This window comes from Xiphophorus maculatus, chromosome 23, assembly GCF_002775205.1.
Source record: "Xiphophorus maculatus strain JP 163 A chromosome 23, X_maculatus-5.0-male, whole genome shotgun sequence".
NCBI classification, from domain to species: Eukaryota; Metazoa; Chordata; class Actinopteri; order Cyprinodontiformes; family Poeciliidae; genus Xiphophorus; species Xiphophorus maculatus.
Window position 1 is genome coordinate 10,340,604 of NC_036465.1, and position 15,005 is coordinate 10,355,608.

The 15,005-nt window shown below is 44.0% G+C and overlaps 1 protein-coding gene across 1 annotated transcript in view; it reads left to right on the plus strand.

Moving 5' to 3' along the window:
- LOC102230847 (glycine receptor subunit alpha-4-like) overlaps nt 1-15,005 on the plus strand; it is a 66,276-nt gene that overhangs the window by 38,954 nt on the left and 12,317 nt on the right. Inside the window, exons 2-5 of the mRNA XM_023329108.1 lie at nt 2,172-2,302; nt 3,390-3,457; nt 5,980-6,203; nt 14,069-14,151. Of these exons, the coding sequence (XP_023184876.1) occupies nt 2,172-2,302; nt 3,390-3,457; nt 5,980-6,203; nt 14,069-14,151 (506 nt within the window). The remainder of the gene's footprint in view (nt 1-2,171; nt 2,303-3,389; nt 3,458-5,979; nt 6,204-14,068; nt 14,152-15,005) is intronic.

The window sequence follows — 15,005 nt, forward strand, 5'->3', positions numbered from 1 at the left end:
AACCTACCAAGACTGAAGTCTCCAGCTAAACTGGCATCGAGGGCAAGGAGAGCATCAATCAAAGTAACAAATAACAGGCCTCTGGTAACTGTGGAGGAGCTGCAAAGATCCACAACTCAAGTGGAAGAATCTCAAGGACTACTTTTAGTTTTGTAGTTTTGTAATTAACTTAAGTTTGTGGTTGTAATGTGGGAAAATGTGAAAGAGTTTCAGGGATATTAACATTTTGCAAGGCTGTAAAGTTGGTTTGTTAGAAAACAACAAAAACCTATCTGAAAGTAATTAAAAAATATATTGAATGCTGCTTTTTTCAGTACCTCTGAAAGCATCTCTACTGTTGAGCTTGTATAATTATCCCAATTTAAAGAAAATGGGGGGATAATGACTTGTTTTGCTCTCTGCAATGTCTCAGACTTGTTCTTTGACTGCAAATTTCAGTGTTTTTGTTGTAAAACTGTGTGCTATTTTTACACAAATACCTGCATTGTTTTTTTGTTTTTTTTTCAAAACTAAACGACAGCTCTGCTTGCAAAATGGTGGAATTGGCATTTTTTTTATATCTACTGCATAGTGACAGTAAATCCTCGCCAATAATGTGCGAAGTGATATAAAAAAGCCAGTTAGGATTGATGAGGTAATGAGACATGTCCTGAGTTTGAATTTTTATTTGCAGCCTAAACTACAAGGCACAAATATATCATGATGTCAATCCAGCATCTCTGTGACCTGAAATATTCTCCACAAAGACCTCCAGCCTATAGACCCTGACTGTGCAGTTTATGTGACTGTAGATAGAGCTAAGAGGTCCTAAGATTGATGGATCAGAAACTGGCTCCACACACACTCCCAGGAACACGGTACTTCAGCAAAACTGCCTTGGGATTGAACCTGCCATCTCTACTACAGAGCTTTAGATCAAGACAGATCGTGAACTATTTACAGTTGTATCAAAATCACGTGGTGCAACATGCTGAGCTATAGCAGGGGCCAAACTGAAATCTAATCCATTATGATCCAGGATTTCATTCTTTATCTTTACCTTTAAAAATCTTTCTTCCACTTCCTTACTCTTCTCAATTTGACTCCTGCCTGTTGGTAATTCCTGTCAGTGGTTGTCTAAGCCTCTCTGGAGCTCCAATCAACTCGTTCCTCTCCCCTGTGTGACGTTCATAGCATTACAATTGAGTCATCATTCTGTCAGACTTACCCCTGCTAAGGCAGCAGCAGTGGGAATCACAGGAAAGGGACAAGTTTACCTCAACGTCTCTGTTCCTTCTCTGTATTTGTAGCCTAACAAGTGCAATGAGACACAGACATCATGCAACAGAGTTAAATTGTTCTTTTTCCCATTTCTCTAATGCTGGATTATTTTGTTAGCAGATTTGCTGATTGTCATTTTGTTGGATTCTGTTTTCACACTACTTAATGCTACATCAGAACTAGGGGTGTAAACTATTAATTGACTATTGATCAATTGTCGATTAATGGTTAATTAAATCAAAATGAGTTCCAATCTATTAATTAATAACCTCCGCTTTTAAATTCTTTTAGTGTTGTAGAATGGCTTCTATCCAGAAGAGGGCGCTCCTGCATCCTATAGCAGAGCCATTGATACAGAAACAAAGATGGCAGAGCTATTTTTGAACTAAACAGAGTCTGGTGTGGGATGCAAAGTGCACTTTTTGAGGTTCTTCTTTGAACTATAAACACTGCATAACCACCATGTATGCAGTAAAATTCAGAACCCTGTGAATGACTTAATAATCTTATTCAGGTGTGTTGAAGCCGATCGGAGATGCAGTTGGAATAATTTATTATAATATATACCAGGATGTTATTGCAGTCAAACAGAAACTTTATACCTTGACAAAAAGTGACTTTACAGTAAAAAAAAAAAAAAAAAAGTGTCTTTTAATGTAAACTCATGTTGCTTGGTCAAACTACAGACAGATGTGAAAGTAAAAACACAAAAAAACAACAACAAAAAGACCAAAAATATTTTTTTGCCTGAGAGTGACAATATAGAGTGACCTGGTCAAAGTTTAGAAATTTCCACCTGAACCCTGACAAAAAAGAAGTTCAAAGAGTGTAAATACGTTTGTAAGGGCCTTATTCCTGTACAGTTTTTAAATCACTCACTCTGCTTGTTCCTTGTCTTTTTTGTCTTTCAGATTGAGCTCCTGTAAGGAGGAGACAAAGCCCCCCGGCCGGGCCGAACCACAGCTTTCACCTTCTGACTTCCTGGACAAGCTCATGGGGAGAACGTCAGGATACGATGCACGCATCAGACCCAACTTCAAAGGTGCGGTATATGCACCGGCATATTATCACAACAACCATCAATAAAATCCAAAAACAGACACATGAAAACGAGATAAACAAATGCAAACACTCTGCAGTGAAAGCACATCTTTTGTTTCACAATGTTTTCCATCAACAGTAATCATAAATATCTGGTTCATGATGATACAGTTATGGAGCAACTTTCTTTTGATGTTCTGAAAGCTATTTGGCTTTAATCAATTTGGCCTCTATGCTACTCCTCTTGGGCTTGCTATTTTTTTGGCATGGTGTAAAATTAATTTGCTCACTCTTATGTACCCAATATCTATTTTGAAAGGTGAAAATAGTGGTAACTGTACATCTTTCTCCATACAAGATCATTGTTTTAAGTAGAAATGCACCAATCTGACAAAATTATTTGTGTTTCTGATTTTTCTTTGAAGCACTGACATTCTCCACCTCAAGTGTGTGAAGTATATTTTAATTGAAAAATTCAAGGTAATAAGCATTGACCATAAAACAAATGTATTAGTTTTTTTCATAGAGGCAAGAGTTTTGAATCCAACAGAAAACATTGCTATTCATCCATCCAACGTCCCTAAACTCCTACCACAGAAAGTGTGGTTTGTGGATAAATTTAGATGCTGAAAAAAAGAGATAAATGTCAGTTTTGATGGGTTTCAAAAACAGGAAAAAAGCAGATTTTTTATTATCTTATCTGCTGATGACCAGGAGCCAAAGTTTAGCAATTTCAGTCACCAGCCGAATGATTAGAGCATCAATAGTTTTAACAGTCCCAACATTTCTATTTGGGGATTTCTAATTCAAGACTCTGCTTATTTTTCCACTCGGACATAGTGGTCAGAAATAAAGTTCCAGTTTCTTCCAAATCAAAGGTAGAGCAGCAATGATTTGATTTCCTGTAACATTCTCAGCTGCAATCAATGCACGAAGATTAAAAGTAATGAAGAAACTGCTGACATTTTTCAGAAGCCTCAGGAGATGTACAGTATAATGGGTAGCTTTAACGTGTGCACCGGTTTAATCTCATAAATCCCGACTTAAGGGAGCGATGTGTACATTCAGTCTGTTGTTTCTTCCCTCAGGCCCTCCTGTGAATGTCACCTGCAATATTTTTATCAACAGCTTTGGGTCTATTACAGAAACTACCATGGTAAGTCAACAACCTTTATTTTTTAAGAATAAAACTTTATTGAAATAGATTCCTATATATTAGTTGTTGTAACATATCGGTATTAACCATCGCTCTATCATCTCCCTTGTTAATACAAAGCAACTCTCAACCAGTTCTTTTCTCTTCGTCGTTATTAATCCCCATACTGCTGAAGCCTCTCATTTCTGTTTCCTGGAGCACAGCAGCGCAACCTTCAGAGACCAACGGGTCACTGACATGCTGATAATGAACTGTCCACTCAGCAATTAAAATGAAAAATTGAAAAACTGAAATGAAAGAGAGAGGGGAGTGAAGAAGTCTGCATTGATAGTGTTATTGCTGCTGGGTCAGCGCAATACAGTCGTGAACTGTTTAAGGGGATCTGAGGGAGTTCCAGAGCAGCAGTCCTCCCCGGTTACAACCAGGATGACAGCACTCGTGATTACAATGTGCTGCTGAACCAAAGTCAGTAAAAACCTGCAGAAAGCTTAAAGAAATAACAATGAAGGCCAGTTTGAAATATTAGAGTATATAAAATAGAGGATGAATCAAAACTTTTGCACGGTTCTTTATATTTTAATATTCTAATGACTCCGTTATTTTGATCACTTCTCTTTGGTGAATGGCTCCTAAGATTTGAAGTTGGAAGACCTACTGGCAATCACCCTCATTTATTTAGCTCCTTTCATACATTTTCTGTCAAATTCAAGTCAAATAATAAATAAGTGCTTCCCTGTCTAACCCAAGCCAATTACCCATAATCTCTGGTTCCAAATCCAGATTGCTAATCCAACATTAGCTTCCTTACAGTTCGTCACTATTTTATACAAGATCTCTGCAGACAAAGAAATCATACATGAGAGTGTCTGCGAAATATAAAACTTCACGTCCATTTACAGGAATTACTGCATATATATAAATAAGGACACAAACATTTCTCAAATGGAGCATTGGTTTACAATCTAGTAGCAAATCACAAACAGCTGTATGTCAGAAAATTCACCTTGGAGAGTCACAGTCTATTGATTTTCTAATATCAAAGAGATTAGGCTGATCACCTGTGGAATCAAAGACAATGGCCGTCTGCAGTGTTATCATTTGACTGTGGTGTTTAAACAGGATGAGCCGCATGATTGAAACAAAACAATATTTCCTAATACTACAGGGACTCCAAATTATTGATATTACTGCCAGTGTTGGTAAAATTAAAAGGTAGTTCTAAATCTCCCATGGGTATGAACAATTTTGGACTTAATTGTGCAGTGGCCTGATTTGTTTGGATTAAAAAAGAGGAATATCTTATAAATTGATGCTTTTTACATATAGCTCTGCCACATTTTCACATGATACCAGTTAAGTTTATAATGTTCCTGAATCGTAGAATTAAATGAAAGTCAGAAACCCTTTGATACAAGTGATGTTTACAACTGCTGTCATTTGTTCATTGGGTTCAGTGTTTATACAGTATTATTTGTAAAATTGTTTTTTAAAATTATTTCAAACGTTTTTCTTGATAATGCCAGACATATTTTACATCCATCCATCCATCCATCCATCTTCTTTCGCTTATCCGAGGTCGGGTCGCGGGGGTAGCAGCTTCAGAAGGGAGGCCCAGACTTCCCTCTCCCCGGCCACTTCTTCCAGCTCTTCCGGGGGAATCCCGAGGCGTTCCCAGGCCAGCCGAGAGACATAGTCCCTCCAGCGTGTCCTGGGTCTTCCCCGGGGCCTCCTCCCGGTGGGACGTGCCCGGAACACCTCACCAGGGAGGCGTCCAGGAGGCATCCTGACCAGATGCCCGAGCCTCAACTGGCTCCTCTCGATGTGAAGGAGCAGCGGCTCTACTCTGAGTCCCTCCCGGATGACTGAGCTTCTCACCCTATCTCTAAGGGAGAGCCCAGCCACCCTACGGAGAAAACCCATTTCGGCCGCTTGTATCCGCGATCTCATTCTTTCGGTCATGACCCAAAGCTCATGACCATAGATGAGGGTGGGAACGTAGATCGACCGGTAAATCGAGAGCTTCGCTTTTTGGCTCAGCTCTTTCTTCACCACGACGGACCGGTATAGCGCCCGCTTGACGGCAGACGCTGCGCCAATCCACCTGTCGATCTCCTGCTCCCTTCTTCCCCCATTCGTGAACAAGATCCCGAGATACTTAAACTCCTCCACTTGGGGCAGGACACCCCCCCTGACCCGGAGAAGGCACTCTACCCTTTTCCGGCTCAAGACCATGGCCTCGGATTTGGAGGCACTGATCCCCATCCCGGCCGCTTCACACTCGGCTGCGAACCGCTCCAGCGAGAGCCGCAGATCACGATCTGATGAAGCCAAAAGGACCACATCGTCTGCAAAAAGCAGAGATGAGATCCTAAGGCCACCAAATCGGATCTCATATTTTACATTTTTAAAATAATTTAAATCGTTAGCTAAGTCTAGAATGCTTATAACAAGCAACATAGTATTTGTCATTCTTACGTCTTTAAAATTAGCAGAAAAATCCATCTCTGCTTGTTCTTTCACAGGACTACAGACTCAACGTGTTTCTACGGCAAAATTGGAACGACCCTCGATTGGCGTACAGCGAATACCCAGACAACTCCCTGGACCTGGATCCTTCCATGCTGGACTCGATCTGGAAACCTGATCTGTTCTTTGCAAATGAGAAGGGAGCCAATTTCCATGAGGTCACGACCGATAATAAGCTGCTGCGGATTTTCCACGATGGCAGCGTTCTGTACAGCATCAGGTGAGTGAAGTCAAAACGCAGAGAGCAAAACAACTGGATGTGAATGGGTAATTAGAGACCAAATTAACTTTTAGTTGTCTCAAAATCTAATCTAGGTTCTTTATTAGTCCTTGTTTGATTTTGCATTCCTGTTGGACTGCCTTAGTTGTATCCTTTCCCTTCACAAACATTTACTAAGTAACCAAAGTCAACTCTGAGTTGATTGCAATCCCACTCAGTGTCGCGTGAAAAACAGCTCAAATCAAAAATGCCACTCAGTGCGGTCCAAAGCAGGCAGGCAGCAAAGAAAGAAATCCCATCATGCAGAACATCTCGACTTCTGTGGATTGCCAAATTTCCAAAGACAAGCACCCTCTGCATCTGTCCACTCATCGAAAGGGATGGATTGAGCATGGTGAAAAAGATTTAATGAAAATGCCAAACAGAAAGCGTGTGACAGGCTTTGATGGAAGTTTTTAAATGACACTCTGCACTGGGGAAAGGAAATCTTACCGATTTAAGCGTAGCACCAGAGAAGAGGATCTTATTTCTAGTCATGGCATGGATGTCACAGTTAAATCTTTTTATCTATTTTCCGTAACCATTTTGTTCTGTTTAATGTTGAGTGGCAGATGGCTATTGTTCTGGTTCTTACTGGGCAAAAAAGCAACACACACTCCTGACAAGTCACCAGCATCACATTTCAGATTCAAAGCATTATAGCTTCCTTGTTTTCAAAAGGTAAAGATTATTGGCTAAACGTAATGATTCCCAACAGGGTTAAGCCACACATTTAAGTACAAGACGAAATGTAAAGTGTACAATAAATATGTAAATGCATTGCAAATTTTACCACTATTCTTCTGATTTTTCACCCACTAACATTGCAGCAGTACTACAAATGAAAAATATGTGAAGTCAGCTAAGAATACTATTACCAAGGCAAAAACAATAAAATGTCATGTTTGTTAGAGAAACTAGAGAAACTCATGGAGATTAGACACTTCCTGTAGTTCTTGACCAAGTTTTCACACACTGCATCAGGGCTGTTGCTAGGAAACAGAGTTTCAGCTTCCTCCAAACTGGCTTGGCTACATCAGGACCTTCAAATGCTTCTTATGGAGTCACTCCTTAGATGCCATGGCTGTTTGTTTTGCCTCATTGTCCTGCTGGAAGACCCAGCACTGACCCTTATTCAATTCACTTACTGAGAAAGAAATCTTTCAATACATTGCTCCATCTAACCTATTCTCTCTTCAATATGGAGAAAAGCACTATGATGCTTACCACAATGTTTTATTCTTCTTCCTCACTTCAAACTTGGAGATTTTGTACCAAAATTTCAATTTCGGTCTCATTTGACATGACCTGCTTTAATGCATCCTCTGGATCATCCTGGTAGTCACTTGCAAACTTCAGAAGGGCCTGGACATGTGTTGCCATGACAGTGTAGTGTGTTGCTATGGTAACATTTAGCCTCTTCTAAATGGGAGTGGATTTAACAGTTTCTTCCACAATCAGTCCCAGACAGATTTATCAAGAGATTTGACTGGCAGCAGCATGTAGAAAAAATAAAAACACATTTACAAAGTATTAATGGGAATTTAAATAGAATTATGTAACAATAAAGTCAATTTTTTTTTAAATTAAGTACAGTTTTAAATAACGTATAAACACTAGACCTGCCTTTTGCAAAAAGTTTGCAAAAAGTCCTTCCAAAGTCACCAAAGAGAAAACTGATCTCTATTGGTCTGAAATTTAGAAATATTATTTTATTATTTCTATACGATAATCTGAGAGGAATTAACAGTCATCTTGAGCTTCTTCCATTTTTTAATAATTGTGCCAACAGCTGTTGCTTCCTCACCAACTTGTTTGCTTATCACCAACCTTGTGCAGCTTTACAGTTTTGCTCCGGATGTCCTTAGACAACTGGAGAGATTGGAGTCTGATTAAGTATGTGGACAGGTGTTTTTTTTTTTACACAGGTAACAAATTCAAACAGGTTCACTTAATACAAGTACAGCTTCTTAAAGATGAACAAACAGGTCTGTGAGAGCCAGGAATTTTGCTGGTTGGTAGGTGATCAAAGACTTATTTTGTACAATAAAATGCTAATTAATTATTTAAAAATCAAACCATTTGATTTAGATTTTTTCTCTCACATTTGTGGACAAACATTGCAAAAGTTTTCACTCTTTTTAAAGAAGAAACTCAAAAATATCTTCCCCTATTTAGGGCCAGGGCCAAAAAAGTGTACATTTGGGAGGAAAAAAGGGCCTTTTTCTAAAAATTCTGGAGGGCTAACCCTAGGTCGTAGGGTTACGGGGTCAGTCTCTAAAAATCCGGTTATCCCTCGTTACCCCTATGACCCCCCCTAACGATTTTTAAGACCCCCGGTCTCCCCGTCAGAGACCCCCAAAGAGGACAAACTTTTCACGAAAATCATGGCTTTTGCTCCCTCGTGGCAAGATTCGCTGTAGTAACGTGTTTCTGCCACCAGATGGCATCGTTGCCATCTCGGTGTTTATCTCAATGGGGAAAACTGCCATTTGGGTATTGGACCCGAACTTGCCACATGGGTATTCCATCAATGGGGGTGTTGCCACTTGGGTATTTTTACCCATACAACTGACACTTTGTCACATTTCACTCCATTGGGGCTTGCCAATTGGGTGTTTATGACAATGGGGGCTTGCCACCTGGGTATTCGTGAACATGGGGGCTTGCCACCTGGGTGTTTATGTCAATGGGGGCTTGCCACTTGGGGACCAGGGCAGATCATGGAGCTCATTTACCCAGGGATAGGGCACCCAAAGCCCGCATGGAGGTTGGGTGACAGACCCCTTGGACCTCCAGAGAACCAGGGGGGGACTCATGGAGCTCCTTTACCCAGGAATGGAGCACCATAACCCCGCATGGAGGTTGGATGAAACAGCCCCTGGACCTCCAGAGAACCAGGGGGACTCATGGAGCTCCTTTACCCAGGGATAGGGTATGGGGCTTGCCAAATGGGGGTATATGACCACGGGGGTGTTGCCACTTGGGGGACCAACACTTAAGCACCATTCAAACCTGGGGACCCACACTTAGGGTTAAGCACCGTCCCAACCTGGGTACCCAAACTTGCCAAATGGGGGTATATGACCACGGGGGTGTTGCCACTTGGGGGACCAACACTTAAGCACCATTCAAACCTGGGGACCCAGACTTAAGCCAAATGGGTGTTTAGGACTATGGGGGTCTTGCCACTTTGTGGACCCACACTTAAGCACCCTTCGAACCTGGGTATCCCACACTTAGGGTTAAGCACTGTCCCAACCTGGGTACCCAAACTTGCCAAATGGGGGTATATGACCACGGGGGTGTTGCCACTTGGGGGACCAACACTTAAGCACCATTCAAACCTGGGGACCCAGACTTAAGCCAAATGGGTGTTTAGGACTATGGGGGTCTTGCCACTTTGTGGACCCACACTTAAGCACCCTTCGAACCTGGGTATCCCACACTTAGGGTTAAGCACTGTCCCAACCTGGGTACCCAAACTTGCCAAATGGGGGTATATGACCACGGGGGTGTTGCCACTTGGGGGACCAACACTTAAGCACCATTCAAACCTGGGGACCCAGACTTAAGCCAAATGGGTGTTTAGGACTATGGGGGTCTTGCCACTTTGTGGACCCACACTTAAGCACCCTTCGAACCTGGGTACCCCACACTTAAGCACCCCTCCGCGGACTACACCCACCAGTACGCATGGCCCAGAGTCTCGTGCCCCTGGTAAGGCTCCCTTTGTGAACATAGGCTGCCACCTGGGTGTTTATGTCAATGGGAGGGTTGCCACCTGGGTATTCGAGTACATGGGGCTTGCCACCTGGGTGTTTATGACAATGGGGGCTTGCCACTTGGGTATTCGTGAACATGGGGGGTTGCCACTTGGGTGTTTATGACAATGGGGGCTTGCCACCTGGGTATTCGTGAACATGGGGCTTGCCACCTGGGTGTTTATGTCAATGGGAGGGTTGCCACCTGGGTATTCGAGTACATGGGGCTTGCCACCTGGGTGTTTATGACAATGGGGGCTTGCCACTTGGGTATTCGTGAACATGGGGGGTTGCCACTTGGGTGTTTATGACAATGGGGGCTTGCCACCTGGGTATTCGTGAACATGGGGCTTGCCACCTGGGTGTTTATGTCAATGGGAGGGTTGCCACCTGGGTATTCGAGTACATGGGGCTTGCCACCTGGGTGTTTATATCAATGGGAGGCTTGCCACATGGGTATTCGTGAACATGGGGCTTGCAACCTGGGTGTTTATGTCAATGGGAGGCTTGCCACTTTGGGGACCAACACTTAAGGACCGTTCGAACATGGGTACCCCACACTTAAGCACCCCTCCGCGGACTAGACCCACCAGCATGCATGGCCCAGAGTCTCGCGCCCCTGGTAAGGCTCCCTTTGTGAACATGGGCTTGCCAAATGGGTATTCGGCACCATTGGGGCTTGCCACATTTCAATATAAATGCTCTGCCATCTGGGCACATTGACCCTGGCTTCCCCGTGGCACAATGGTTAAGAAGCTTGCCTCCCACCCGGCAGAGCCTGGTTCGATACCAGCTTGGGACGCTGAGCTGCAGGACTTGCCATTCGGGTATCACTTTCAAATGCATTGATGCCAAATGGGAACCAACATTCACGGGGGCTTTAAGGGGGGGTCCCGCGCATTTATTGGGCCAAAGGTGGGCTCGGGTCATCACACACACTTGGAAGAATAAACGAAACCAGGCACAACCTCCTCTGATGACCCCCTGCTCTGGGGGGGCTTTGCCAAGGAATGGAGCACCATAACCCCGCATGGAGGTTGGGAGACAGACCCCTTGGACCTCCAGACAACCAGGGGGGACTCATGGAGCTTCTGTACCCAGGAATGGAGCACCATAACCCCGCATGGAGGTTGGGAGACATTTACCCAGGGCTAGGGCACTGAAAGCCCGCATGGAGGGCAGATGAACCACCCCCATGGACCTCCAGAGAACCAGGGGGACTCATGGAGGTTAAGTACCCAGGAATGGAGCACCATAACCCCGCATGGAGGTTGGGAGACAGACCCCTTGGACCTCCAGAGAACCAGGGGGACTCATGGAGCTTAAGTACTTGGACCTCCAGAGAACCAGGGCACATCATGGTGCTCAAGTACCCAGGAATGGAGCACCATAACCCCGCATGGAGGTTGGATGAAACAGCCCCTGGACCTCCAGAGAACCAGGAGGACTTATGGAGCTTAAGTACTTGGACCTCCAGAGAACCAGGGCACATCATGGAGCTCAGGTACCCAGGAATGGAGCACCATAACCCCGCATGGAGGTTGAATGAACCACCCCTATGGACCTCCAGAGAACCAGGGGGACTTATGGAGCTCATTTACCCAGGAATGGAGCACCATAACCCCGCAAGGAGGACAGATGAAACAGCCCCTGGACCTCCAGAGAACCAGGGGGACTCATGGAGCTTAAGTACTTGGACCTCCAGAGAACCAGGGCACATCATGGTGCTCAAGTACCCAGGAATGGAGCACCATAACCCCGCATGGAGGTTGGATGAACCACCCCCATGGACCTCCAGAGAACCAGGGGGACTCATGGAGCTCATTTACCCAGGGCTAGGGCACTGAAAGCCCGCATGGAGGGCAGATGAACCACCCCCATGGACCTCCAGAGAACCAGGGGGACTCATGGAGGTTAAGTACCCAGGAATGGAGCACCATAACCCCGCATGGAGGACAGATGAACCACCCCCATGGACCTCCAGAGAACCAGGGCACATCTTCACTGAACACTTGGACCTCCAGAGAACCAGGGCACATCATGGAGCTCAAGTACCCAGGAATGGAGCACCATAACCCCGCATGGAGGTTGGATGAACCACCCCCATGGACCTCCAGAGAACCAGGGGGACTCATGGAGCTCATTTACCCAGGGCTAGGGCACTGAAAGCCCGCATGGAGGGCAGATGAACCACCCCCATGGACCTCCAGAGAACCAGGGGGACTCATGGAGGTTAAGTACCCAGGAATGGAGCACCATAACCCCGCATGGAGGACAGATGAACCACCCCCATGGACCTCCAGAGAACCAGTGCACATCTTCACTGAACACTTGGACCTCCAGAGAACCAGGGCACATCATGGAGCTCAAGTACCCAGGAATGGAGCACCATAACCCCGCATGGAGGTTGGATGAACCACCCCTTGGACCTCCAGAGTAGTACCCATGAACCACCCCCATGGACCTCCAGAGAACCAGGGCACATCTTCACTGAACACTTGGACCTCCAGAGAACCAGGGCACACCATGGAGCTCAAGTACCCAGGAATGGAGCACCATAACCCCGCATGGAGGTTGGATGAACCACCCCTTGGACCTCCAGAGTAGTACCCATGAACCACCAGCACTCAGACACTTAGCAAACAAAGCTAAGCCACTTTGCCACAAGGGAACACCGGTCAGAACACCCAAGTGGCAGGCCTCCCCTCCCCCACACCAGCCAGGGACCACACTACCCATGAACCACCAGCACTCAGACACTTAGCACACCCAGCTAACCCACTTTGCCACCAAGGAACACAGGTCAGAATACCCAAGTGGCAGGCCTCCCCATCCCCCACAATGCCCGTGGACCACACTACCCATGAACCACCAGCACTCAGACACTTAGCACACCCAGCTAACCCACTTTGCCACCAAGGATCACCGGTCGGAACACCCAGGTGGCAGGCCCTCTGAGCTGAAAGTGAAAATCTGACACGATTCTATTCCTAATACAAGAGCTCCATCCAGGGGATTTTGCATGAACTGCATCTGCACCGGTATGGCACCAAAAGCGCCCAAATGGCCCATTCAAAGGAATACCGGGGTGGCAAACGAGCTCTTGCAGCCACTTGGGAATAGTGGCAGCCACTGCGGTGCAAAAGCCTATGGGAAATTTTGCCACTTCGGACCGTGGCCCTAACCCACTGTAAATAGATCTTTCAGTTTAAAGCAGGTGGTTATTCCTGGATAAACCACTACTTAATGTTACCTAAATGAGCCATTCTCAATTTAAGTATACCAGGTTTAAGCATAATCTAGGGTTTAGAAATAATGACACTCACAAATGCACTGATTTGAAGGCTGAAGAGAGACGAAACATTTGTGTCAGCATCACTCAGATCAACGTTTCCAATCCACCGAGCGACTGAGCCGTCACGTATCTGATTTGCTTCCTAGCTGCGTTTGGTAATTATGAATCAAATCAACCTGAAATACATGACACTATTTAAGCCATGTGTGAGAATTCAATCAGTAGGGTATTTGTAGTTTGTTCTTCTTCTGTAGGAAATGATATTGTATCATCATAGCACATTATCAGATGGATGTGAGTGTGTTTATTGCTGGAGGCTTTTGTCTCGCCTCTGGGCAATGCATTACAGCGGGTAATTACACAGCTTTCCTTCAGACAGACTCCTAAATAGTTTTCTCTGTCTTTCCTCTCTGAGAATCCTTGTAGCCTTAAAGCTTCAACTGCACAACAAATGAGGTCAGGACGGCTACAACAATTACTTCTCATTTACTTTGTGGCGCAATGACTGAACAAATGGTAACTCAAGATGTTTTCCAATCTTCCGTCATTGAGGGATGCTTACCTCTTGTGCCCTTTCTTTATTAAGACTTTATAGACATTTGCATTCTGTAAAGTGGTAAGCAAAGTACATTTGTGCTTATAAAATTGACTGTCATTTCAATCTGTAATCTTACTATGTCTCCTTATGTCTGGAATTATTTCTCTTTAAGGCCTTCTTATATTCCCTATGGCTCCCGATCTTTTTTTCCAATCTGTTTCTGTCTCAGGTTGACTCTAATCCTGTCCTGCCCTATGGACTTGAAAAATTTCCCAATGGACATTCAGACCTGCACCATGCAGCTTGAAAGCTGTGAGTTTTCATTTCTTCCTCTTCCTTTATTCTCTTACATCTTTTTTTTTTATCTCTTTGGTGTTCCAACCTTTGCCTTGCTTTACATGGCTGTAATCCAATAAATACTAACTCTGTATGACAGTGTTGTTGTTCCAGTGTACCTCGTTTCACAAGTTACCATAGTACAAATTGATTGCAAAAATAAAAGCTCAAGGTAATATTTACACATATTCTTGTAAAGAAGCACCATGTCTAAAGGGGTTCACTGTTTCTTAAAGAATGATGCACATAATAAATCTGTCCAAAAGGAGAGTAGCCGAGTTTTTAGCTACATGAGTCCCATGCAGTATGGAAAAATATTTGTTTCCAGACTTTAATACTAGTCCCATTGTCTAAATGTTTGTCCCCCCTCCTTCCTCTGTATCATTTCTTCTTTCTCTGCCATCTTCCTGTCCATTTCCTTCCTTGTGTCCTTCTTTCCTCCATAGCTTCTTTGTATTCTTCCTTCATTCCTGATGTACCTCCTTTCTTGTCACATTTTCTTTCTACATTGTAAGTTTTTACTTTGTGTACTTCCTTTTTTTTACCTTTTGTTCTTCTTCCCATCTTGCATCCCTCCTTCTTTTTGTAATTCTTTCCTTTGTTTCTTTTCTTCCTTATTATATTCTGTAATTTCTTACTTTTGTCTTTCATGCCTTCCTTCCTTGTAATATGTCATCTTTCTTTCCTTTGTTTTCCCTTCTGGATTTACTTGCTTGTCTTTCTTTTGTTACTTGTGTCCTTTCTTTCTTCCTTCCTTCCTGTTTTTAGATTTTGCAAGTTCCTTATGGATTAAGTAGAAATATCTACCAAAAATTTGTAATGAACTTTAG